The 27506-nt window shown below is 48.9% G+C and overlaps 1 protein-coding gene across 1 annotated transcript; it reads left to right on the forward strand.

The window, feature by feature from the left end:
- Positions 1-12461: 12461 nt before the first annotated feature.
- R3hdml (R3H domain containing like) lies at positions 12462-22238 on the forward strand. The gene is made up of 5 exons (XM_059259731.1): positions 12462-12722; positions 15834-15952; positions 17557-17689; positions 19113-19228; positions 22106-22238. The coding sequence occupies exons 1-5, from the start codon at positions 12462-12464 to the stop codon at positions 22236-22238; spliced, it is 762 nt and encodes a 253-aa protein (XP_059115714.1).
- The last annotated feature ends 5268 nt before the right edge of the window (positions 22239-27506 follow it).

The raw sequence follows: 27506 nt of genomic DNA on the forward strand, positions 1-27506 counted from the left end.
CTGTTGGTGTGGGGTTTTATTCACGCTGAGTAAATACACTCTCCTGAGCTGTATCCAGTGCATAGAATCATTACTAGGGCTAGAAATACTTGCTTAGCAGTTTAGAGCACTGGCTGCTCTTTCAGAGAGCACAGCACCTAGTCCCCACACCTGCACAGCCGCTCTTAACGCTCTGTAACTCCAGTGCTAGGGGATCCAATGCCCTCTTCTGGCCTCCATGGGCACCAGGCATACGCACAGTATACAGACAAAAATGAAGACAAAATACCCATGTACATACATGTGTGTGTATGTTAAGTTTCTTAAAGAATCATTACTAATGCGGTGAGCAAAAGGAAATCATTTATGTTCTTTAAATAGATTCTTTATGAATAGAAAATAAATAACCTCAACTAACAGCTATAAAATGATTACGACTTTCATCTTGAGGAGTTCCCACCATTCCGAATGGCTGTGGAGATGGCTTGTAGTCCCTAGAGTCTGGAAGATGCTGAGGTTGAACACTGGGTTTGGCCGAAGTCAGGTTAGGCCCTGGAGGAGAGGGAAGGGTCAGGGAGAACCTTGGGAAAACTGAATTCTCCCCACACTGAGGTCTGATGGCTTGGCCAGTGGTCAGCCAGAGGAACAGTGGGAAGAGTGACCAGCCAGCCGTGCCCTTCTCCCAGTTGGTGCCTGTGAAATAATTCATTCAGATTGGGAGAGAGACAGTCAGGTCAGCTCTCCCAGCAGGAGGCTTTCCTCATCCTGGGCTCGTGGCCAGCTAGATGGATGCTCACCCCCAGCACTAATTCCTTCCCTCTGAACTCTTTCTGCAAAGTTTCCCTCATTAGTCACCTCTGGCTGCTGCTCTCCCAAGCCTAGGGAATAACCAGCCACTCCTGGAGCAGCTGAGTAAAGCTGGTGTCTGCCAGAGGCTGGATCTCCTGCCTTCCTAGAGGAAAGGGTTGCACACGCTGTCTGTGCCTCCAACACATACAAACTTGGACAAAGGGACAGCAGGACGGTGATGGGGGGGGGCACATCTTCACTCATTAGCAGCTGCGGAGAGAAGGGCAGGGATCTTGCTTGGGACCCTCACTACCCCCAAGCACCTTTGTGAACTCCCTCCCAACTCCCAGCTTCCTCCTATGGACATGCCTCCTACAGACCTCAGACCATCATATCTCAGACAGCAGAGGGGCCAGGCCTAGGAAGAGGTAGCTGTCATTGCCTGGAAGAAGTTGGTAAAACCAGAGAGAGAAGCAAGGTCAGCTTCATGTCAGGGTGATGGTTGTCTACCAGAGTAGAAAGAGGGGGCATTGGGGTTGGAGCTGGGCTGAACAGTTAAACAGTCTGTTTCTACATCTGGGTTTGAAAAACAAAATATTCATTAAACTCTACACTGGATTCTCATAAATCTCGTATGCTTGTTATATTTCACAAATCTCCATTAAAACAAATATGTAAGCAATCAATAGCATCCATAACAAAATAAGAAACACTAGGTAAAAGAAAATGCCTGGATTCTAGAAATATGCCAGGCACTGGGCTCTGTACCAAAATGTTCTAGATTGTTCTCTTTCCCACAAGGATGCTCCCTACCCCAGGTAGGTTCTGTTATATTCCTTTCTACAAATGCAAACACTGGGGCACACAGTCAAAGCCACACAGCTAACAGAGTAGGGATTCAAAGTAAGATCCTTATGTTCTTAATTCCTCCCCCTTACTCGAGTCCTGGGTCCGGAGCATGCAGCTCTAACACAGCCTGCTTTGGGATAATCTCACACCCACAGCACTTTGCCAAGTTTACCAAGTGACAGCTAACAGTGTATAAACATCATATATTGCATTGGTTAAAAACACAGATGTGGCCCTACTGCGGTGGCGCACGCCTTTAATCCCAGCACTCAGGAGGCAGAGCCGGGCGGATCTCTGTGAGTTCGAGGCCAGCCTGGTCTACAGAGTGAGTTCCAGGACAGGCACCAAAACTACACAGAGAAACCCTGTCTCAAAAAACCAAACAACAACAACAACAACACACACACACACACACACACACACACACATACACACAGATTCAAGTCTAGCTGCGTGTTCATTACCTGTTCTACCTCTGACAAGTTACTCATGTTTCCTTGCTGAAATAGTCAGAATCATATCTTGTCTACTGTGTTGCCTGCATAAGTAGGTAAAATCTTATATTGTTCAGGGTCAAGCATCTAGTTAAGGGTACAATAAACGGTCATCTCTGAAATAAAGATGGTCTTTGAGGGATATTTAGAGCCACTGGAGAGGTAGAGAAGGCAGTGTAACCGCTACTATTTAACAAATGGACAGTGGCTCAGCTGTGCCCAGAGGGTCCCACGGTCGTTTTCCACCCCGCCCTGTTGAATTCTTAGGGTCCAGCTGGGCGGTGGCTGCGGGACTTGCAGGAATGCGCGGCTGGGTGCTCAGACAGGGGGCGCTGACGCCTGGACTTTTCCGCTCCAGCTGCGCGGGCAGGCGACACAGCAAATTCCGCGGCCACACCTGGCGGGTGCAGCTGTCCCAGACCAGGACGAGGATTTCCTGGTCCTGCGGCCACCAGCCCCCAGGGCACCGCCTTGACCCGGGACCACAGGGCCATGGCGCAGCAGCGGGACCTCGGAGCATCCCTGGGGCCTGATGGCCACCTAGCCCTATGCGACAACACCAGTCACCCTCGGGCATCCGCGGCAGGCAGCTCAAGCACGCCAGCTCTGCTCTCCCGCTCCTTCACTACCACCACAGGAGGGCGAGCGGCTCTCTGGCTTGGCCTCTGCAAACACCAGGCTGATGTCCGCTGTCTGCCTCTCAGGAGAGCTGTCCTTGATAGGGACATCTCTGGGCACTTCTCCGGAGGATTCCGGGTGGACTGTGGGAAATCAGGCCTCAGCGGTGGTGTCGGGTGAAAAAGCGCCTTTCCCTGAAGGGCTCAGTACTGGTCGTATGTCCAATCCTTCCTCCAGTGCCATCTCCCATCCTCAACCTTGCTCTTAGCTGTAGTCTGGGGCAAAGCACCAAGGTCCCCTGTTGAACAGCTCTGCGGACATCCTAGTGCCTCCCTGTTCTCCCCGCTCTCTCTTGGTCTCAGCACCCTCTAATGCTTCTCTAGCCTGGCCTTTCCGAGTGCTTCAGGAGAACCCAGGTACCCTCAGCACCTGGAGAAGAGGTTGTTCTCCCTGCCTGAGTCCTGACTCTCCCCAGCTCACCCCAGCCCCTCAAAAGTAATGAAGGGTTTTGAAATTTTCCTGGTGGTGTGTTGGGGAAGGTATTTACCAGTTGTTAGGAAGTGTATGTTAGGAGGGTAAGAACAGCTCCCCATCCCCACACCATCAGGTGTTAGGTTCTTACTCTGTAGCCCTGGCTAGCAGGCAACCTGCGACTATGTAGACTAGGCTGGCATCGAACTCACAGAGATCCTCTTGCTTTGGATTCCTAAATGCTGGGATTAAAGGTCTGCAGCACCATCTCTCTTTTAAAAAGATTGTGTGTGTGTGTGTGTGTGTGTGTGTGTAACGCCCTGGAGGTGGAGTTACAGGTGACTGTGAGCTGCTCCATATAGGTGTTTGTAACCAAATTCTATTCCTCTACAAGGGCAGTAAACCCTCTTAACTACTGAGCTTTTATCTCTCCAGCTCTAGTGTATGTTTCTCCTTAGAATTCTTTAATTATATTCTTGTTGACAGAATACTTTGTTAATTTTGTAAACGTTAATTTATTTATGGAAGGAAGGGGTACATACGTATCATGATATGCATGTGGAGGTCAGAGGACAATTTTCAGGAGTAACTTCTCTCTCTCATGGGTTTTGAGGATCAAACTCAGGTACACAGGCTTGTCAGCAAGTGCCTTTACCCACCAGGTCATCTTGCCAATGCGAGAGAGAATTCTTTTAAACAGATTTTCAAAACCTTACACAATCCTTAAAATTGTACTAGAGTATAACAACTTTAACCCAATCTTGTGTACAAGTAGGTGAATCTTTTTTTTTCTTTTCTTTTTTTTGGTTTTTTGAGACAGGGTTTCTCTGTGTAGCTTTGGAGCCTGTCCTGGAACTCACTCTGTAGCCCAGGCTGGCCTCGAACTCACAGAGATCCGCCTGCCTCTGCCTCCGGAGTGCTGAGATTAAAGGTGCCACCACGGCCTGGCCTGAGTGAATCTTTTACATGCAATCACCAGCACAACTGATCCCCAGATCATGATATAAATTACATAGTCTTTGTATGAAGAGCTGGAGAAGGACTGAGGAGAGAGGTCGGCAGTAGACAGAGCATTTGCCTAGCATGCGTGCAGCTCTGGGTCCAATCTCCAGCAGTACAAACAAAGACACTAAAACCTACAAGGAAGGAATTGGGGTGGATGATGGCACCATCAGTTAAGTCCCTGCCTGCCTCACAAGCACAAGGACCTGAGACAGGTTCCAAGCACCCGTGGAGGAAGCTGGCCACGGCTCTGCTTACCTACAGTCCTACCCATCACTGGGAGGCAGACAGGACAACCTCCGGGACTTCCTGGCTAGCCAGTCTAACTGAATGGTGAGCTCCAGGTTCAGTGAGAGACACTTTCTCAAAAGAAAAGGTGGAGCCAGGCAGGGTAGCTCAGGTCCGTAACCTCAGAACTGGGGAAATAGGCAGGTGATCTCTGTGAGTTCGAGACCAGCCTAGTCTACATAGTGAGTTTCAGGCCAACCAGAGCTACACAGTGAGAGCCAGTTTCAAAAATAATCAAAAAGAAAGGGTAGAGAGTAATCAAGAAGAAACCCATTGTCAACCTCTGCAGAGATGGCTCGGTGGCTGAGAGCACTGGCTGCTCTTCCAGAAGACCTGGGTTCAATTCCCAGCACCCACAGGGCAGCTCACGACTGTCTGTGACTCCAGTTCCAGGCCTTCTGACACCCTCTCACAGACACACATACAGGTGAACCACCAATGAACGTAAAATAAAAATAAATTATTAAAAATAAATAAAAAATAAAACAGCTTTGCAGCCCCCTCCTGCTTCTCTGCACCAGCACTCCAAAAGATGAGCACTCTCCTCTCTGTCACGCTCAATCAGCTGTGCCGTCCTGAAGGTCAGTCCATGGGACCACACGCGGGCTCGTTTGAATGTTTCTGTTGGCAGCTAACACTGGACAGACCTTGCCTGCGCTGCTAGCCAGCCTCATTCTCACTGAATTTCTACACTAAATAAAAAGCATCTTTTTCTCTTCCCAGTACTGAACCTAGGGTCTCCCACATGCTAGACAAGTGCTGTACCACGGAGCTACATCCCCAGCCCTATTTTCATTAAATATACATACTTATATATAATAATATATATCATTAAATATAGATTACATATATATTACATTTACTTATTTAGTGTCGGTGGGGGAGGTCAGAAGATAACTTGCAAAAGACAACTTAGTTCTCTCCTTCTATCATGTAGATCCCACGGGGCTCAAACTCAGGTTATTAAACTTGGCAGCAAGCACCTTTCCCCCTTAGCCATCTCACAGACGCTACTTTTCACTTTTTTCAAAGAGGCTCCCACTAAGTTCAAGGCTAACTTCGAACATACCATCTTCCAGCCTTGCTCTCCAGAGTAGCCAGGTTACAAGACCTCTACCACCAGCCCCAGCTTGGAAGCACCTATTTCTTATTCCCATTTTACAGTTGAGAAAGAGTTGCAGAGGGGGCCTAGGACTTGGTGTGAGTCATACCGAGCTCTGGACTCTGAAATGCTGGGCCTCACCCACTCCACCATCCTGCTTCCCTCTGAGAGAGCCACAGAAGAGCCAATAACACATCGGATGCAGAGAGAGCAAAGAACAATGCCTTGGGGCCCAGAGGTATTTTATGTATATTTATTTGCCAAGCCACCAGCTACTCTGAGCTGTTGTGAGCCTCTCCAGCCCCGCTCCCTAGGTCAGGGACGGTCACCAGCAACCTCTCCATTCTGCTGTTCTGGGGACACAGGCTTGGCTTCAGGTCAAATCTTGCTGTCCAGATGTACTTGCTATGTGCTTCGGGCAGTTGCCTCTCTCTTTGAAGCTTTGTTCTCAACTGTTAAAAGAAGATTAAAATTCCTGTACATAGCTAAGGCAGTGACAGGTGGGAAATGTGGTTGGGAAACTACTGTCATTGTTATCGTTCAGCTTGCTAAAATAACACAAACACAAAAAGTGAAATGTGGGCTGGGCGTGCAGCTCATTGGCTCCTTGGCTGAGTGCTTACATAGCAGGCGCAAATCCCTGAGTCCCACCTCAGCACCGAACATGCTCAGCACCGGACATGCCGGGAGCAGTGGCCCATGACTAGGAGTAGAAGGATCAGAAGCTCAAGGTCACCGTTGGAGAGATGGCTCATGGTTAAGAGCACTGGCTTCTCTTCCAAAGGACCCAGGTTCAATTCCCGGAACCCACATGGCAGCTCACAGCTGTCTGTAACTCAAGTTCTAGGACTCCTGACACCCTCACACAGACATACATGCAGGGAAAACACCAATGGACATAAAATAGTAACAAAAAACAAGGCTCAAGGTCATCCTTGACTATATCTTGAGTTCATGGGCTACTTGAGACTGTCTCAAAACAAAACATAAAAGCCAAGTGTGGGACTAACAAGACATGTGTGTCTGTGTGCCGAGCATCTACCATTACCCCTGATAACCTGAGTTTGATCCCAGGACCCACATGGTGAAAAGAGGAAACTCACAAGTTGTCTTCTGACCAGACACACACACACAATAAATAAACATAAAAAAATTTAAACCAGTTGTGGAGCATGTAGCCTAAGATGTATTGCGGGGTGAGCCACTCATGAAACCATGAATCCAGTCAAGAATTAGAATCCCCTTCAATGTCCCACCCCAGTATTTTTAGACTATTTTCTAGTATTGACATTATTTTTGGTGTGTTTTTCTCTATAATTTTGTTGCTTTGGGTCACATCTCTAGTGAGCAGTGTGTCTTTTTTGTTGCTGTTTCTTAAAATAGGGTCTTATGAAGCCCATGCTGGCCTCAAACTTTACTATGTAATTGATGCTGGCCTTGAATCCTTTTGTTTTGTTTTGTTTTGTTTTGTTTTGTTTTGTTTTGTTTTGTTTTTCAAGACAGGGTTTCTCTATGTAGTTTTGGTGCCTGTCCTGGATGTAGCTCTGTAGACCAGGCTGGCCTCGAACTCACAGAGATCCACCTGGCTCTGCCTCCAGAGTGCTGGGATTAAAGGTGTGCGCCACCACCGCTCGCCTGGTCTTGAATTTTTGATTCTCTACCTCAACCTCCAGATGACCAAGATCACAGGTGTGCCCCACTGTGCCTGGGATATAGTGTGTCATCTTATCCATGTAAAAACCTTAGAGCATTATGACCCTAACTAAACTCAATGAGTTACAAAAAACAAAACAAAACGTGTAAAAGTGGGAGGAAAGGGCTGGAACGATGGCTCAGTGGTCAAGAGCATTGTCTGTTCTTCCAGAGTAGCTTAGGCAGGGTCACTATTGCTGTGATGAAATACCAGGCCCAAAAGCAAGTTATTTGGCTTACTCTTCCACATCATAGTTCATCACGGGAGGAAGTCAGGACAGGAACTCAAACAGGGCAGGAACCTGGAGGCAGGAGCTGATGCAGAGGCCATGGAGGAGTGCTGCTCACTGGTTTGCTCACTGTGGCTTGCTCAATCTGCTTTCTTACAGAACCCAGGACCACCAGCCCAGGGATAGCACCACCCACAAAGGGCTGGGCCCTCTCATCAATCATTAATTAAGAAAATGCCCTGCAGAATTGCCTAGTCTGACCTTATGGAGGCATTTTCTCAACTGAAGTTCCCTCCTCTCCGATGATTCTAGCTTATGTCAAGTTGACATAAAACTAGCCAGCACACAGAGTAACTGGGTTCAATTCCCTACACCCACATGGCGGCTCACAACCATCTATAACTCCAATCCCAAGCACTTTCCTAACCTCTTCTGGTCCACATGGAGCACACATGCCCGAAGACAAAATTACCCACACACGTAAAATAGATAAATAGGAGGGAGGCATGTTGAAAGAAGGGGTTCAATGGGAGTGGGAGCGGGTGAGTGAGGGTAATGGGGTAAAATGACCAGATACATAGTATGTGTGTATGAAGTTGTCACAGAATAAAAAAATAAAGCTGTGGGGGCTGGGGAGATGGGCCAGCAGTTAAGAGCATTTGCAGCTCCTGAAAAAGGCCCAGCACTCACATGGAAGCTCATAACCATCTGTAACCCTAGTTCCTGGAGATCCTACTCCCTTCTTTCACCTCTGAAGGCACCAGTCACACATATGATACGCTTGCATACATGTGAGCAAACTACTCATACACATAAACATTTTTAAATATTTTTTTTTGCAAATGAAAATTTAAAAAAAAAAACTGTAGGGAGGCTGAAGCAGGAGGATTGCTACAATTTCGAGGCCAGTCTGGGCTAGATAGCAAAACCCTGTTCCAAAACAAACAAACAAATAAACAAAACACCCCAATGCTTTTCTGTTCCTAATGGCTGCTCTCCTCCTGCGTGGATTTGGAGTGACAGACCGGGGTCGCAGTCCTGAGTCTGCCAGCTGCTGTGTGTTGTCCTTGGACAAGCTGTTTAACCTTTCTGAACCTCTCTTCTCAACTGACAAAGGGCCAGATGATCTCTGAGGGCCTGCCCACTGCTGGGGCTCCTCCGTGCAGCTGCAGTCTCCTGGTGCATGCTCTCATTTCAGATATGACCTCGTGCGCAGGAGTGGGAGAGACCTAGCCTAGAACCCCGCTTCCCCTGGGGCTGACTGTGTGAACTTGGGCAAAGTGCTTAGCCTCTCTGAACTTCCGCCTTGCCAGCTGGAGAACAGGGGTGCTGATATCGTGAAGGTGGGATGAGACTTAACACGACTTGGTGTGTACAGCATTTAGAACCTGTCACCTCCCATGTGTCCACATATTTTGCCTGCTGATGCTATTATTAGCTGTTATTGTAAGTGTCGGCAGCTTGTGCTATGACAGGCATTTCACTGAGTATCTTAAAGAGATACTAACAGGGGCCAGCAAGATGGCTCAGTGGATAAAGGAGCTTGCGGCCAAGCCTGACAACCTGAGTTTGATCTCTGGAACCCACATGGTAGAAAGAGAGAGAGAGCTGACTACCACAGATTGTCCTCTGACCATCACAGGTGTGCTGTGATAAATGAAGTTTTTCTTTTGTTTTGCTTTCAAGAGACTATCACTATGTAGTCCTAGTTGGCCTGGAATTCACTATGTAGACCAGGCTTGCCTTGAATTTACAGCCTGCTTCTGCCTCCTGGGTGTTAGAATTAAAGGTGTGTGCCACCATGCCTGGCCTCAGTCCCATATTTTTATTATTTTAACACCCCCCCTCGTGTGTGTGTGTGTGTGTGTGTGTGTGTGTGTGTGTGTGTAAGTGAAGGTGCCCACAGAGGCCAGCAGAGTTTCAGGAGTTGTGAGGCATCCAACATGAATGCTGAGAACCAAACTCAGGTCCTCTAGAAGAGCAGTGCACACACCCTTAACCATTAAGCCCTCTCTTCAGTCCTATGGTTCCACTTTATAGATGGTGAAACTGAGGCACAGAATGATTGAGTAGTTTGCTGGTGGCCACTCAGACAATAATCCTTGGGGGTGGCCCAGCAACCCAGGCTGTCTGGACTCAGCCTGCCCTGTGACCCACCAATCTATACAGCCTCAGCGCCACTCTCTGGGAGAACGTCCCTTCCTCGGTCAAGTCCAGAGAAGGCAGGCAGCAGACAGCAGCTGAACCCAGCGGGAGTAGAATCCAATGAGAGACATTAACCAAGAGTTCCTAATTTGGGCCACCCCTGCTTATTACCTACCCCACCCTGGCTATTTCATCTGCTGAGAAACCTGCCTCATGGAAAGGGGCCAGCCTTGCCCACAAGGGAGCCGAGAGTGTCTCCAATGTGCAACAGACACATCTCTGCCTCAGAGATGCCCTGTGAACCGGGACCACTGACGCTAAGCTCTGAAGGGAGGCTTGGGCAGAGCACCTGGGAGTGGTCTGGGTCGGGCAGCCAGAGGGGTTTGGACTTGACAGTCCTCAGTCCCCAAGAGCTAGTACTGTTTGTGTCTGGTTTTCTTACCTTATGGGATGGGAAGGTCCTGCTGAGGTCAGGGAGCTCAGTCTGCCACAGCCCTCCTTTAGTTGCCCAGTGGTCATTTGGCCAAGCTGGGGATGCTGTGGCCAGGGACACTGCTGCAGCAGGAGTGTGTTTTGGCGAGTGTGTTGTCTGGGCTGTGGAGGAGCAGTCTGTGCCTGGAGCCAGGGTTTCAAGTGTCTGGAGGAAGCCCTGGCCCGAGTGTCCCAGCCCATCCTCAGCCCTGCGCCACCAGCTGGGCAGGTACTCAGCCTTGCCATGTATATGTGTTTTGCCTGCATGCACATCTGTGTACCACATGCATGCCTGATGTCCTAGGAGGTGGTGAGCCTCCGTGTGGATGCTGGGAATCGAACCCAGGTCCTTTGCAGCAAGTGCTCTTAATCACTGACCCAACTCTGCAGCCCCATCTTGGGGGTTTTCATCCTTGTTTCTTTTACACATTTCCTGTAAGTGTGACTTTCCGAGTATTAAAGGAATGCCTGTTATTTGTGCAGAACAGAAGCAACCAAAGAGGAGAAAAATGAATGCCAAACCCACAATTTCAGCAACTCAGAGACCAGTTGAGATCTAATCACACCCATGCATGTATATATGTGTTCATGCATGCACCTGGAAGTACGTGACACAGAAGCCCGCATGCCTATGTGCAGGTAACTGGACTGGCACACACCTAACACCCAAGTGTACACAGTCAAATAGGAGCCCATGGGTGTGCATGAACACGAATGCACACACCCACAGAAAACACGCTGTGTGGCAGCTGCTGTTGTAACTTCCCAAACATTGACTCATTTGCTCTCACAACAGTTTGATGAGGCAGGTGCCTTTATTGCTCTCATTTATACCAGTGAGGACAAAACAGTTCAGCAACCAGTTGTTCATGGACGCTTTGCAGTGAATGGAAGAAAGGGGTTTGAACCCCCTTGCTGAACACACACACCACGCTGTTTGAGTGGCACAAGCCTTCTCCAGGGCTCACCCCATGCATCTGTATTTTGTTTGGATACAGAGCAGAACATCAGTTGCTCGTACTAACAGGGCCCTGGGGAGTGAGCAGATTTGGATTTGAACCCAGGCTCTGTTGACTGTGACCTTCTACCTTCACCTCTGTGGGGCTCAGAGTCTTCCTTTACAGAGTGGGACAGGGAGGGGTCGTGGCACCTGCCTCTGAATGTTGGCCGTGCTTGTGTGTATAAAGCTCTCATGCCAAGGTGCAGCACACAGCAGATGCACGTACCTGGCTCACACCTTATCTGCCCACTCTGAGGCTGGAGGGCTTCCTAGGGAGAAGTTGGAACTCTCTCCTGCTGCCTTATTCTGCTAGGGTCTGGCAAGTAGAGGCCTCCACTGGGTCTGGGATCTCCCTGGGTGCATGGGCATGTCCTCCCAGGACTCCTACCCCTTTGCCACAGCCCCTGCACACTCCAGATGGCAAAGGGACTAAGAGAGGGCTGGAGAGCAAAGCCCACAGAAGAGGCAGGCGGAGCCTCCCTCTCTGAATGTGCTGGCTGGACAAGGAGGGGGCTGCTGGCTGGGACGTCAGATGCCATCGCTCCCCGGCGGGGACTGTTAAAATCGCTGCGCTACCAGGATATGTGCAGAAGACCCTGCCTTCTTGGCCACCTCCTGGGGCTGCCTGTTCTGGGTATGTGCCCCAGTGAACCTGATGCCTGGTCCGCTGGCCTCTCCCGCCCTCTCTTGTCTTCTCTCCTCTTTCCTCTCCTGTTCTATTTCCCTTTGCCTCTACTTCTCCGTGTTCTTTCCTTCATTCCATTATTCCAGCTCTCCTTTCTTCCCTCCCTCCCGTTTCCTTTACAGTCCCTTTCTTGGTCTCCTTCCTCTGGTTTCGCTTGTCTCTTTCTCTGACCTCCAATGTCCTTTCTGCCTCTGTCACCCTCCGGCATCTGCTCTTCCCATGTCACCCCGTCCATCCTGAGGCTGCTGCACTGAGAAAAGGGTCTGTTCTGCTTCTGTGGGCATCGGCTGAGCCCAACATTATGGGGTTGGAAAGAGGGTGTTTGGCCAGAGGAGATGGCCGTCTGTCTCCCGGGCAAATGTGACAGAGCCCTGGCTTTGAAGTGGTAGCACCTTCCCGCTCCAGAGCCCAGTCTGGATTAGCCACTGTCTGGGCATTTCTTCTCATCATCTAACCAACTGAGTCCAGTGCGGAGGAAGGCGGAAGTATTGAGTATCTGGACCAGAGCTGGGTCAGAGGATCTCTGCCAGGGAGCATTCTCTGGACTGGCAGTGCCCAAGGAGAGCTCTCAGGGTTTGACATTCTCACACCCACCTCTTCTAGGCAGCAGCTCCTCTCTGTACCAGGTACACGATCCCAGACAACTATGCCTCTTCTGGCTAGCATCCTGGGCCTGGCAGGCCTTCTCCTCTGGACAAGCCACACAGTGGGGGCCTTAAGGATGCCCAACACCACACTGGTCCTGGGCCGACCCAAGAACATAGCTGTGCAGTCCCTGTCTGGCTTGGGGGTGCCCCGGTTCCGCCGGAAGCGCCATATCTCTGCCCGGGACATGAGTGCCTTACTGGATTATCACAACCACATCCGGGCCAGCGTACACCCACCTGCTGCCAACATGGAGTATATGGTGAGTCCCAAGCCTTCCTGGTGCACCTTCCAGCCAATACCAGATTGCTCACTGTGTCTTGGAGCGGCTGGCTGGCTTTGAAGAGCTGAACCATCTGCCTGCCTAGCCCAAGCAAACAGTGAAAATGAGTAATCCATTTTACAGATGTAGAAAGTAAGGCCATGGCATAAATTCTCAGTGAATGGAGGTGGGTGGGGGTGGGGAAAAAAAGAATACTAGCTGTAGAACACCCTGCCAGGTCCTTCACATAACCCTCTTCCTTCAAGACAGTATTTTATCTGTTTTCCAAATGAAGGGATTGAGTCAGAGGACAGGCTTGCCTAAGGTCCCCTAGCCTGGATTGCAAGCCTGGTCTGCTAAAGTGGGAGTTTTCTCTAACACAATCTGCTGTCCAAGAATTTTGCCTCCACACTGGGGACCTGCAGGGGGTGGGAGATGGCGCTTTCTATGCTATTGTCTCTCAGCAGGGAGGGTTGTTTGACACACCCAGACCATTCATTCCCAGCCCCAGTGGAGGACAGGTAGGCACCAGGGTATCTTGAGCTGAGGAATGCCAGGAGCTGAATCTCAGTGCTGGTTGGGATGTCTTCTTCAAAGAGTCCGTCCTCGCGTCTCTTAGCTCAGTCTCCCAGAAGCCAAAACCGTCAGTGTGGAGGAGGAATATCCCCCTATCACAACTCCTCCCTGGGACCATTGTCCCCAAAGCCTGGAGAGACAGGCTGCCCGCCCACAGAGGCATCTTTAGGAAAAGAGATAGCTGATAGACCTCCTCCAGCCTAACAAGTGGAAATGTGACCTCCTTTCAGCGTTCCCTATGAGCCACTTCCTGCTTGGAGCCGGACAGAGCGCTAAGCCTTTTCTGGGTACTGTGGAGCACAAGGCTTACTCCCTCAAGAAGTCTACTTTTGTGGGGGCTGGGGGGGTTAGAAAAATTAAAGGCCACCAACAAGATACAGAGCCCAATATCACATGTCAGGAGGTAATTGTGAAGGGGCCAGAATAAGAACTGGGGTGGGTGGGGTGGGTGGGGTGGGGGGCTGTCATGTATGTGTTTGCTGACTCACTCACTCATTTATTAACACTGAAACTGCCACCCAGAAGGTCTCTGGTTTCCAAACAAATGACACATTAATTGAGCACCAGCGGTATGGGTGGCACTAGCCTCAACAGGTGTTTACTTACTGAGCGCGGTATAGAACACAGGAAGCCAGCCAGCTACTCTCTCCCGGAATGCTGGGGAGGGTCTCAGTGCCTTTACCTTGTTCCTGCCTTCCCTCTTTGCTCTGCTTTCCCTGAAAAAGCGGGAGGCAGCAATGGGGCGCGGGTGGGGGCTAGGCTTCTTAGCATCTCCCTTTCTTGTTTGCTTGGCAGCTTGTGCCCACAGAACAGGGTGAGACCAAGCAACCCTCACCATTGAACCCTTTTCTTCCAAGCCCCAAGAAGGTCTGGGTCACTTTCCACATTCCCACATGCCCTGGGGTTGTCATGAGTCATGCTTGTTTGACGGCTCACTTCCTTGCTAGACTGAGTCCTTGGTGCCAAGGAATATTGTTCAATATTTGCTGAGTGAACAAAAACCAACACAAAGGATTCCTGGGAGTCAGAGTTGGAAGGAAACTGGCTTTGGCGGCTTTGTTTGTTACAATTTTATTTATTTATTTTTACGTGCGTGCGTGGGTGTTTGGCCTGCATGGATGCCCATGCAACATGTGTGTGCCTGGTGCCCAGGGAGGCCAGAAGGAGGCATTGGATCCCCTGGAACCTCCATGTGGGTGCTGGGAACTGAACCTGGGTCCCCTGGAAGAACTGCCAATGCTCAAACTGGTAGCCATCTCTCTCCTACCCTTGGCTTGGTTTTGAGACAAAGTCTTGTCAGCAATGGAAAATGTTATTAGCTGTGTTCCGATCCTCAAGTCTCAGCTGCTAGGAGGCAGCTGCTAGGAGGCTTTGAGGGGATGGGGCTTGTCTCTCTTCCCACGTCCCCATAATTTTCCCTATCTTGCTATCCTGTCTCAGCCTCATGTAGTCCAGGCTTCCCTTAAACAGAAGAGGTTGTCAGATGCTCTAGAACTGAAATTATAGGCAGTTGTGAGCTGCCATGTGGGTGCTGGGAACCAAACCCAGGTCTCCTGTAAGAGCAGTAAGTGCTCTCCAGCCCTGTATTTTTTTTTTAAGAGATATCCCCTCACCCCACACAGGAAACTTATATAACTATGAAGAAGGATAAGGAGGGGGTTTACTAGGCACTGATGTGGAATAGTCACTGGGGCCACACCTATCTTGTCAAATGAAGAATTGGGTACAGAAGAGAGTATTCACAGCCATTTGTGTATCTATATATCTGGGTTACAGGGAATATTCCCCTTGGAGACTGTTGGGGAAGGGTACAGGGTGGCTTAAGTGACAATTCAGGAGTGATGAGAGATATAGAATGCTCCACTTTGCCTTCTTTTGATTTTATTTATTTATTTATTTATTTATTTATTTATTTATTTATTTATTTATTTATTTATTTATTTATTTGTAACAGTATCTGTCTGTTATGTAGCCTTGGCTGGCCTGGTACTTGCTCTGTAGGCCAGACTGGCCTTGAATTTATAGAGATCCACCTGTCTCTGCCTCCTGAATGCCAGGATTAAAGGTGCTCACTTCCTTTTTATTTTTCAATCTTTTATTATTTTTAATCTTAATTTTTTGTATGTTTTTACATTTTTAAAAGAAGTCGTGAATTCGATTTTTAAATGAAAATACTGTGAACTTAAAATCAATGATTCTTCCTCACTCTGGGCTCAGTCACATGGAGGGACTGCTGATAACTATTACAGATGCCCTGGGACTCTAAACAGAGCTGGGGGCTTTAAGTTTGAGGTCTAGTGGGGGAGAAAGTCCACGGGACTGAGGGCCAGAGACACGAGCACAGACCCTGACTCAGCTGTGGATTTGTGCTTAACCTCGGAGTCAAAGCCTTTGAGCCTCTGTTTTCTGATCTCTGTGTGGGTGTGTTGATCTCAGGAGACTGAGAAAGCACAGTGAAAACAGGCATATGTGCACCTCACCATGGTCATAGTGGTTATTTACCCTGGGGCAAGTTCACGGTCTTTCTTTCATCAGGTTTGGGATGAGCAGCTGGCCAGGTCTGCGGAAGCCTGGGCCAGCCAGTGCATCTGGGCCCACGGACCCTCACAGCTGATGAAATACGTGGGCCAGAACCTCTCCATCCATTCTGGCCGGTAAGTGAATCTCTGCCCCTTCTTCATTTAGTCATTCGACAATGTACACCAAGTCCTTATTCTGGCCCAGGTGCTATTGGTTCTTGTGATGAATGGGTGGATAAGCTCTGCACACTGAGAAACTCACTCTAGTTAGGAGATGCAGGCCATACAGGGAAGACAAATGAGAGAGAGTCCATGCTACTTCCGAGAGGGAGGACGGATTTGAAGACTTGCATGCATAGTGAGGTGATGAGGGCCGTGGGGAGTGGAGCAAGGGCGGAGGGTAGGAGATAAGTACCTGGGGCCCAGGAATGACACTGAAACTGAACCACCAGCCTGGCTCTTGTCACTATTCCAGCTTCAGAGTCAGAATGTGGGCGCCTGAGTTTTGGTATGTGCGGCCTGAGGAAGTTTTGACTATATTCCAAAACCTGGGGTCTCTATTGACCCAGATTAGCTATTGTTAGACTTGTGGGTTTCATAAACCAGTAACAAGAGCTGAGGAGAAGCTGGTAAAGTGTTCACTTGGCAAGCACAAGGACCTGTGTTCAAACCCCAGAACCTACATAAAAAGCCGAGCACAAGGGTACACACCTGTAATCCCAGCACTGGGAAAATGGAGGTAGGAGGATCCCTGGGGATCACTGACAGATCAGCCTAATCTTTGAATTTTAGGCCAGTGAGAGACACTGTCTCAAAAACAAGGTAAATAGCATCTAAGAAATGATACCTGGGGTTGACTTCCAGCCTCCACATGTATACACATGCCCCACATGAACATATTATGTGCACACATGTGCACACATACATATAAACATTTAAGAGATGGTCATATGTCACATTTTTATTCAACCAACCAAGGTCATTAGGAAAGCATGACTCTCTCCATGCCGAGTTTGCCATGACCTCAGCAGGGATCAAGGTTGGTCTGATGACCGAGTTCCTGGGACCATTGGGCCTTTCTGCACCTTTGCATGTCACCGGCTGGTTAGAACCAGTGCCAAGCCTTGGGAATCATGAATGATCTCTCAGAGCCTGGCAGAGCTGATTTTGGTGACCAGGTCCTTCCCAAAGCTCACACACCCTCTCTCCTACCACGAAATTCTTCCCATCTCACTGTCCATTGCCTGACAGCCAGCCCTTCCGAAGCTCACCGAGAAAGGGTGTTGAAGAACACAGACACTGTTGCACACTGCCAGTGTGAGTACTCCCAGGTCACACACACACACACACACACACACACACACACACACACACACACACCACTGCTCTTCTGACTCAATGTCTGAGTGTTAAACATCGTGATGAAGACTAAGATAAAACACCAATGAGCAGTCTGGGAAAGGAAAGCCAACAGATAATTCCCTTCAAAAAAGTGCAGCTCAGGGGCTGGAGAGTTGGCTCAGTGGGTAAGAGCACTAGCTGCTCTTTCAGAGGACCTGGGTTCAATTCCCAGCACCCACACAGCAGCTCACACCTGTCTGTAACTCCAGTTCCAGGGGATTCATCATTTTACAGATGGGGAATGTGATGAAGAAATGAAGTGATTCACCAGACAAATTGGGGACAGAGTGACTTTCCCACCCTCTCTTCACCTTCCTCCATGTTCTTGGCCTCCCCAGGTACCGGTCTGTGGTAGATCTCATGAAGTCTTGGTCTGAGGAAAAGCGGCACTACTCATTCCCAGCTCCAAAGGATTGTATCCCACACTGCCCCTGGCTCTGCAGCGGTCCTGTCTGCTCCCACTACACCCAGGTACCCTCTGTCAGCCAAGAGTGCTGCTCAGCACACCCTGGCACCTCAGAGAATAACGGGGATGGCAGAGTGAGAATTAAAGCAGGCCCCGGGGGCTTCCTTTTGTTTCTCTTTTGTAGACAGGGCCATTGTATGTCCCAGGCTGGTCTCTCACTCTCCATCCTCCTGTCTCAGCCTCCTGAGTGCTGGGACTACAGGCATGCCCACCACTCCCAGTGTGAGCTTTCCTTTATGTAAGGCATACATTCCTGGAAAGAGGTGCAGACAATGAATTGAGATGTATTGCATTGAAATACAGGCTCTCACAGGCTTGGAACTCACAGAAATCCTCCTGCCTCACCTTCTGAGATTACAGGCATCATACCCTTCCGTTGTTTTGTTTTGAATGTTTTGGGTATTTTCGGTTTCCCAAAATTCCTACTCTCTGCTTTGTTCTACCACTGAGCTACACCCAGCCATTCCAACTATCTTAAAAAAAAAGGTGATTCATGCCTTTAGGCCTAACACTTGGACGGTGGAGGCAGGCAGATCTCTATGAGTTCAAGGTCAGCCTGGTCTATATATCAAGTTCCAGGCCACCCAGGGATGCATAATGAGGCTCTGTCTCAAAACAAAACAAAACAAACAAACAAACAAAAAACAAACAAAAAAACCTCAACGAAATCATGGGACATTATTACCTCCATCAGAGGCACAGAGAGGCACAGAGACTCAGTCAAAATCTCACAGCAGGTGATGATGAAATACTGATTCAAGCGTGTGTGATTCAAAAGTTTGTGTTTAACCTCCAACACTACAATGACTTTCAAAGGTTGTCACTAAAAGGAAAATCTTAAGAAAACATGAATAAAGCCGGGCGGTGGTGGCGCACGCCTTTAATCCCAGCACTCGGGAGGCAGAGCCAGGCGGATCTCTGTGAGTTCAAGGCCAGCCTGGACTACCAAGTGAGTTCCAGGAAAGGCACAAAGCTACACAGAGAACATGAATGAAAGGGTATAGAAAATAGTGACATATCACACATGATACAGATAAATACATAACGCTCTTTGGCATGCTGAGTACACCCAGGGCCTTAGAACTGCTAGGCATGCCTGCATTCTACTACAGGCAACACCCCTGATTCCTTCATCACACTTTGGTGCCCTGTGCACATATTTCACCATGTAACAATATGAAACATATTCCTTACTGTCGGTGTCAGTAAAATGTTATTTTTGAGAAACACTCTATTACAGAATAAATGTCTCAAGCCATTCCCCAACCCCTTAGGATAAGGCAGACATGGCCTCTTCTCCTGTCCTCTAGCCGCCAGGCCCCAAGACTTCACATACTGTACTCAGCCTGAATGGGGTCCAGTAACCATGCTGCTCAGGGCTCTTGGGCTCCTCCAAACCTCGGCCTACCTGTCTCTGTGCTTCCGCAGATGGTGTGGGCATCCTCCAGTCGGCTGGGCTGCGCTCTTCACACCTGTAGCAGCATCAATGTGTGGGGCAGCACCTGGCAGCAGGCTGTGTACCTGGTCTGCAACTATGCCATTAAGTAAGTACTGCACGGGATTCCTCCTATTCCATGCCATACTGTTTTGGCAGTTTATTGGTTTTTTTTTTTTTTGCTTGCTTGTTTGTTTGTTTTGTGACACCAGGACAGGGTCTTGCACAAGCTAGGCAAGTATTGTACCATTGAGCCACAGCCTTAGCCAATAATCCTTCTTCTGTACCCGAGGAGAGAGGAGGAGGGTGAAAGACGGGGGTGGGGGGTGGATCGTGGCCTGAATTGACCCATCTGCCCACCAAGTGGCTGTGCTAATATTTCACCATGAAGCTAGCCTTTCACACCAATGCCAGGCATCACTGAGCATATGGGTGCAGTGCTAGTCCTCTGAGCTCACCCCGAGAAACAGACAACTAAGAACACCTGCCCCTGTAGGAGGGCGGATTGGATGGCGAGCAAAGACGGACAGAGCAAGCGCACGGCTCTCTCTCCCAGACTCACCCACCACCACAATAGGCAGATCAGGAGCCATCTTTACACAAATCTCTTGGAAACACAGGGAAATGGCAAGAAAAGTTCTCATCCAATATCAGTATGCAGACTTACGAACATTACAGATTTTCAGCTCAAAACGAAAAAAAGAAAACTTTTTTTTTTTGGACAGGTCTCACTCTGTAACCTAGACTGATCAGGAACTCACTGCTTAGCCAAGAGTGGCCTCAAACCTGCAGTGATTACACTCTGCCTCAGTTTCCCCAGAGCTGGGAATAGGAGGTAACAACCCAATTTAGCCATTATCTTCTTTTTTGAAAGTAGAACTTACTTTCAAGTGGTTAAACAAACAAAACACAAAGAACTTCTTTGATTCTATCACCCAGGCCCTCACCTCCACCCTTCCTTATCCTAGTGTCTTTTTTTATTCTTCTTAAAAAAAAAAAAAAAAAAAAAAAGGCGGGCTCTCTTGTAGCCCAGGCTGGCCTCAAAGCCTCAATGAAGATGACTGAACTTCCGGGCCCCCTTGCCTTGACCTTCTGATTGTTGGGGTTATAGGCGTGTTCACCTATGCCTGGCTCCCAAGAAGACCTTTAAAAAGTACAGTTTATAGTATCTGGCACTAAACCTGCTATCCGTGGACATTCTGAAGAGCTCAGTGGACGAATGAAGAAGTTAATGAAACCTGCTATGAAATCAGAAGTCCATACTTTCCTGAGTACTTGGCAGACGTGCTGGTGCATGGGGCAATCTGAACACAGTGAAGTAGGAAGCAGAAGAGTCAATGGGTCACCTAGGCTGCATAGTGAGGTCCAGTCTGGGCTACAAAACACCCTGTCTCAAAAGCAAGAACAAAACAAGCAACACATAAAACCAACCCAATTACTTTTGGGAGTGGGGGTGGGGGAAGGGAGGAGATTCCATTTCTGGCTATAAGGAGTATTCACTCAAAGTGTAAAAAAGGAGCCTTAGGAGTTGACGAGAACTGACAGAAGGGCCAGAGATAAGATACTGGGGTAGCCTAGAGCAAGAGCTGGAGGTGACTAGGTTTTCAGAGGAGGAAGAACATAAAAGATACCATTGAGTCTTTCCTAAGTGAAGAATTCAGTGACAATTATTATCCTAATACTGTGCAATCATTGCCATTTATTTATTTATCTTACAGTGATTTATTTGTTCGTAGGGGTGGTGTCCACACACCACAGTGCACATGTGGAGGTCGGAGGAAAATTTCGTGGAGTTGATTCTCTTCTTCTATCAATCTAGGGATTGAGCTCAGGTCATCTGGCTTGGCAGCAAGTGCCTTGAGCATTGAGTCGTCTTGCTGGCTGTTTTTCTTTTGAGACAAGGTCTCATGTGGCCCAGGCTGGCTTTCAACTCATTAATTAGCTAATGTTGACCTTGAACTAATCCTCCTGCCCCCACCTCCAAGTGCTGGAATTATAAACAGGCACCTCCACACCCGTTCTGCGTGGTACTGGGAACTGAACCTAAGGCTTTGTACATGCAAGGCAAGCTCTCTACCAACTGAGCCATTTGCCCATCCCTTCTAAACTTTTCCCTTTCCCCTTTTATCAGCCCAGAGAAATCCCTATAACCGTTAGGCAATAACTCCCTATTCCCTTCCACAAAAGGTAGTGGTTTTTTTGTTTTGTTTTGTTTTGTTTTGTTTGTTTTTTAAGACAGGGTTTCTCTGTGTAGCTTTGCGCCTTTCCTGGAACTCACTCTGTAGCCCAGGCTGGCCTCGAACTCACAGAGATCTGCCTGCCTCTGCGAGTGCTGGGATTAAAGGCATGAACCACCACTACCCAGCAGGTAGTGGTCTTTTGAGAGGGTAATTCTATAGCAGTATATCTAGATTAAGGGTGAAGTCTTGAAGACATGGAGGGTAGTGGCCATAATGAGACTCTATGAGCAGGCCACTTATGCCTAGTAATCCCCACCAGCTAATTACTCAAGCTCTCATTTGCACAGCATACATATAGCACAAGGGTTTTTTTTCCCCAAAGGTCCTTTCACATAATTTTCATGGACACAGTTTCATTTATTTTATCCAAAGAATAATATCAGTTTCCAAGAAATGAAGTGGCTCGGATGTCATTAGGATGAGAACTCAAGACCAGAACCCAAATCTGCCCCCTCCAGGGAGGCTAGGGAAGGAGAGAAAACCAAACCTTGTCAGATGTCACTATTTTCCCAGCACAATGATGTGTGCATATGTGCACAGGCTGCATTTTTTGCTGTTCTCTGCATCCCTATGGAGGAGAAATCTGCTGGGTTTACAGAGGAAGAAACCAGGGCTTACAGAGGTGCCAAGCTCAAGGTCACATAGGCAGTGGACCCCAGGACAGAAATATGTAAATCTGTGAAGGATGTTTCATCTAAACTCTCCTGTATCCTAATCCTGTTTCCCTTGGGCCTATTCTCTTGTAGGGGCAATTGGATTGGGGAGGCACCCTACAAGACCGGGAAGCCGTGTTCTGCCTGTCCCTCCAGTTACCAAGGCAACTGCAACAGCAACATGTGTTTCTCTGGGCTCAAATCCAACAGGCTTCCATGGATCTGAACTGGTCCAATGTGTTGGTGCCCCTGGCTAGGCCTGACCCTGGGAAGATTCCTCCCCAAAGTTGAGAGGGAAACAGGGGATGGGCAACCCTACAGTTCTTTATAAATTCCTTTTCTTAAATGTCCGATACATGTCAAAGGTGCCTCCTCTCCCTTCCTTAGTAACATCTTTCTTCTCTCCTCTTTCTTCTCTATGATATCTAGGGAGACAAGTATTTTTTTCTTTCTTTCTTCCTTTCTTTTTTCACTTTTTTTTGTTTTGTTTGATTTTGGTTTTGGTTTTGGTTTTCAATATATGGTTTCTTTGTGTAGACTTGGCTATTCTGAAACTCACTGTATAGACCAGGCTGGCCTTGAACTCAGAGATGTGCCTGCCTTTGCCTCAAGAGTGCTGGGATTAAAGGCATGCACCACTGTGCCCAGCAAGACCTGCATTTTTCATTTGCCTGATTCTCTGGAGTGAGGGCTGCTGGGAACAGAACAGGAAGCTTCGTTTTGTGACTCTGAGGCTTCTAGCCCAAGACTGTCCACCTAGTGACAGGCATTTGTCAAATAGTCTCAACCTGGGCTGTAGCTTGGTGTTAGAGTGCTTGTCCCAGCACTACACAATCCCAGCATGGTGGTGCGCACCTGTGATCCCAGAGTTCAGGGACTGGAGTCAAGAGATGAGAAGCTGAGGGTCACCCTCAGCTACACAGCAAGGTGGACGGTAACAAACCTAGGACAACAACAACAAACAGATTTGACCTAAGACTTGCCTCCAGCCCTCTAATTCCAGCCTTCCCAGCCAGCCTTCCGGGACTGGCCTTTCCTCCTAGGTTGGGCAAATTTCAAGTCCTAACAATGCTTTTGTTTGTTGGTGCATATCATATCCTACCCTGGGTACATTTTCTAGAACAACCACAGCTTCCAGCCTTGTCTCATAGATGAGCCACTGAGGTTTGAATTCATAATTCTTCAACCTTTCTGAAACTTCACCAATGAAACAACACAACCACAAGTCGGCCAAGGAGTCCTTTGTGCCTCTGACATTTTTCTCTGCAGCACACTGGCTGCCCTGCTCTCTCTTCCCTCTGCCCATCACTGCACTCCATCTGTCCCCGCTCTCTCTTCTCTCTGCCCATCACTGAACTCCATCTGTCCCCTCTGTCTTCCCTCTGCCCATCACTGCACTCCATCTGTCCCCTCTGTCTTCCCTCTGCCCATCACTGCACTCCATCTGTCCCCTCTGTCTTCCCTCTGCCCATCACTGCACTCCATCTGTCCCCTCTGTCTTCCCTCTGCCCATCACTGCATTCCTTCTGTCCCCTCTCTCTTCCCTCTGCCCATCACTGCACTCTATCTGTCCCCTCTCTCTTCCCTCTGCCCATCACTGCACTCCATCTGCCCCGCTCTCTCTTCCCTCTGCTCATCACTGCACTCCATCTGTCCCCTCTGTCTTCCCTCTGCCCATCACTGCACTCCATCTGTCCCCTCTGTCTTCCCTCTGCCCATCACTGCACTCCATCTGTCCCCTCTCTCTTCCCTCTGCTCATCACTGCACTCCATCTGTCCCCTCTCTCTTCCCTCTGCCCATCACTGCACTCCATCTGCCCCGCTCTCTCTTCCCTCTTCCCATCACTGCACTCCATCTGTCCCCTCTCTCTTCCCTCTGCTCATCACTGCACTCCATCTGCCCTGATCTCTCTTCCCTCTGCTCATCACTGCACTCCATCTGTCTCCTCTCTCTCCCCTCTGCCCATCACTGCATTCCTTCTGTCCCCTCTCTCTTCCCTCTGCCCATCACTGCACTCCATCCGCTCCACTCTCTTTCCTCTGCTCATCATTGCATTCTATCTGCCCTGTTCTCTCTTCCCTCTGCCCATCACTGCACTCCATCTGTCCCCTCTGTCTTCCCTCTGCCCATCACTGCACTCCATCTGTCCCCTCTGTCTTCCCTCTGCCCATCACTGCACTCCATCTGTCCCCTCTGTCTTCCCTCTGCCCATCACTGCACTCCATCTGTCCCCTCTGTCTTCCCTCTGCCCATCACTGCACTCCATCTGTCCCCTCTCTCTTCCCTCTGCCCATCACTGCACTCCATCTGTCCCTTCTCTCTTCCCTCTGCCCATCCCTGCACTCCATCTGTCTCCTCTCTCTTCCCTCTGCCCATCACTGCATTCCTTCTGTCCCCTCTCTCTTCCCTCTGCCCATCACTGCACTCCATCTGCTCCACTCTCTCTTCCCTCTGCTCATCACTGCACTTCATCTGCCCTGATCTCTCTTCCCTCTGCCCATCACTGCACTCCATCTGTCCTGATCTCTCTTCCCTCTGCCCATCACTGCACTCCATCTGTCCCCTCTCTCTTCCCTCTGCCCATCACTGTACTCCATCTGCCCGCTCTCTCTTCCCTCTGCCCATCACTGCACTCCATCTGTCCCCTCTGTCTTCCCTCTGCCCATCACTGCACTCCATCTGTCCTCTCTCTCTTCCCTCTGCCCATCACTGCACTCCATCTGCCCTGCTCTCTCTTCCCTCTGCCCATCACTGCACTCCATCTGTCCCCTCTCTCTTCCCTCTGCCCATCACTGCACTCCTTCTGTCCTCTCTCTCTTCCCTCTGCCCATCACTGCACTCCATCTGTCCTCTCTCTCTCTTCCCTTTGCCCATCACTGCACTCCATCTGCCCCGCTCTCTCTTCCCTCTGCCCATCACTGCACTCCATCTGTCCTGATCTCTCTTCCCTCTGCTCATCACTGCACTCCATCTGTCTTCTCTCTCTTCCCTCTGCCCATCACTTTATTCCTTCTGTCCCCTCTCTCTTCCCTCTGCCCATCACTGCACTCCATCTGTCCCCTCTCTCTTCCCTCTGCCCATCACTGCACTCCATCTGCCCTGCTCTCTCTTCCCTCTGCCCATCACTGCACAGTGCATTTTTTCATCTTAGCCTCTACAGACTGGTTCTCTCCTTTTTTCTTCCTTACAATGTCATTTTCATTCCAATAAACCATTTCCCCTCTCCCCACCCCATCTCACCCATAGATCATAAAACACAAAAGTCCTTTTGTCTCTAGAGATAGTAAAATTTCTTCCTTCAGACCTTGCCCTCATACTGGGGCCCACTCCCTGTGAGCTAGAGAAGTTTTCATTCAAAGAAAGAGTTCAGACTGGACAGAAAACCTACCCCCTTCACCCAGAGCCTCTGTGGAATCCTGGAACAACTGAGTCTCTCTCTGATCCTGTCCACGCAGGTCTTGACTGGTGCATATCACTCTTGTCCCTTTCCACTACCAATACAGTCTTTTGATCTCTAGCTGTGGCTCTTATTGGATCCCCTTTAGCTTCCAGGGAGTCAAAAAACAAGAGAAGAAAATTGGTTTGGCTGAGAAGTGGTTGAGGGTAGCGGGGCTCTGCTGGAAGCCGAAGAGGATGGACATACCACAACATGTGTGTGTGTGTGTGTGTGTGTGTGTGTGTGTGTGTATGTGTGTGTGTGTGTATATATATATATATATATATATATATAGATAGATAGATAGATAGATAGATAGATATAGATATAGATAGATAGATAGATAGATATATGTTATTACTCCACTCAGCAGAAGAGAAAGTGTGAGTAGTTCCAATGGTAGAAGTGAATGAAGGAAGGCCAGGGATACAACTGCAAGTTTATTATTCCAGATAAAAGCCTTTCTACTTAGGGATGGCTCTATTAAAATGTCCTTCCTTGAGCTGGAGGTATAGCTCAGCTAGGAAAGAGCTTGCCTAAAATGCAGGAAACCCCATACCTGTAATGCTGGCACTCAGGAGATGTAGATGGGAGAATCAGGTCAGGGTCATCCTTGGCTACAGAGAAGTTTCAAGATTTCCTATATATGCCATCACACATGTGAATACACTCCCCCATTATCCGTGTCAAAGGGAGTTTTTTGTTTTAATTAATTTATTTTTATTTTATGTGTATGAGTGTTTTGGCTGCACACGAGTTATGTAGATATGTGTATAACTTGTGAGCCTGGTGCCTACACAGTCCAAAAAAGAGTGCCAGGTCCCCAGAACTATAGTTATAGACAGTTACGAGCTGTCATGTGCTGGAACCAAACCCGGGTATCCTGCTGCAAAAGCAACAAGTGCCCTCGTCCACCTCTCCAGCCTCCTCTCTCGTTCTCTTTTTATGAAGGGATGGTTGAGTCCCAGAAAGGAGAGGGCTGTGAGTTAGAGAGGGTGCCTGGCACTGCCAAGGCTTGAAAGAACACTGTGCATGTGTGCGTGCATGCACGCATGGGCGTGCATGCGTGTGTGCATGTGTGTGCACGTGTGTGCGTGTGTGTGTGTGTGTGTGTGTGTGTGTGTGTGTGTGTGTGACGACCCATGTTAGGGAAGCAGGCAGGGGACAAACCATGAAAAGCAGTTTTAGAACTCCATCAGAGAGTAGTGAGGAGGCACACTAAGATCCCATCCCTAGGGCCATATTGTGGCACATGCTTTTCTTTAATCTCAGCACTCGGGAAACAGATGCAGGCAGATCTCTGCAAGTTCAAGGCCAGCCTGGTCTACATAGCAAATCCCAGGCCTGCTAAGACTACGTAGAGAGACCCTGTCTCAAGGAGAAAAAAAATCCCAAGATCTCATCACCAGAATGACACCATCAGGTCTTCACTGGAGAAAACAGGAGTTGCACTGATGGACCTGATTCATTGAGGGCCACACTGAATGCTGGGAAAGAGCAAACAGCTGTTTCAGTATAGAGGTAAAAAATGGGGTTGATCCGAACCCAAATGCTAACACTGGAAAGGGAAGCGAGTGAGCATCCAAGATGAGATTTAAGGGCTTTGGACACAGGTGCCCAGGATGGAAGGCAATGGGAGGTCTGGAAGGTCTCTAATGCGGTTCTGGAGGGCTGACACTGGCTTCTGCTTTCCCCAAGGAAGGCCTAGTCTCATTCTGTTGATGAGGAGAGTGGGAAAAGTTCAAGGAAAGAAAAGTAGTGAATAGGAGACAAGGGAGACCCAGGGGAGGATTTGGGGCAGAGCAAGCGGATGTCCGGAAGTTGGCAGCTGTACTGGTGCCATCTGACCTTCTCAGGGGGTTTTGTTTCGTTCCAGCATGAATGGTTGGCTGAGTGTAGACAGGAAGAAGCAAAATACTCAAGTCCTTCCTGGCTTCAAGTTTCCACAGGGAAGGGACTGTGAGAGAAGCAGAGAGGCTGAAGTAACAGCCTTGGAGACTTAACCCGGATGAGAAATAAAACAAAGGCAGGAAGGTGCCTGTCCAGGGGGAGAGCTC

This window comes from Peromyscus eremicus, chromosome 4, assembly GCF_949786415.1.
Source record: "Peromyscus eremicus chromosome 4, PerEre_H2_v1, whole genome shotgun sequence".
In the NCBI taxonomy this organism is placed as follows: domain Eukaryota; kingdom Metazoa; phylum Chordata; class Mammalia; order Rodentia; family Cricetidae; genus Peromyscus; species Peromyscus eremicus.

Excerpts from the sequence above, each read along its gene's own strand:
- R3hdml (XM_059259731.1), top strand. The coding sequence starts at position 12,462 with ATGCCTCTTCTGGCTAGCATCCTGGGCCTGGCAGGCCTTCTCCTCTGG. Across the intron at positions 12,723-15,833 it reads CTGCCAACATGGAGTATATG|GTTTGGGATGAGCAGCTGGC; the intron begins GTGAGTCCCAAG and ends TTCTTTCATCAG. Across the intron at positions 19,229-22,105 it reads GTCTGCAACTATGCCATTAA|GGGCAATTGGATTGGGGAGG; the intron begins GTAAGTACTGCA and ends ATTCTCTTGTAG.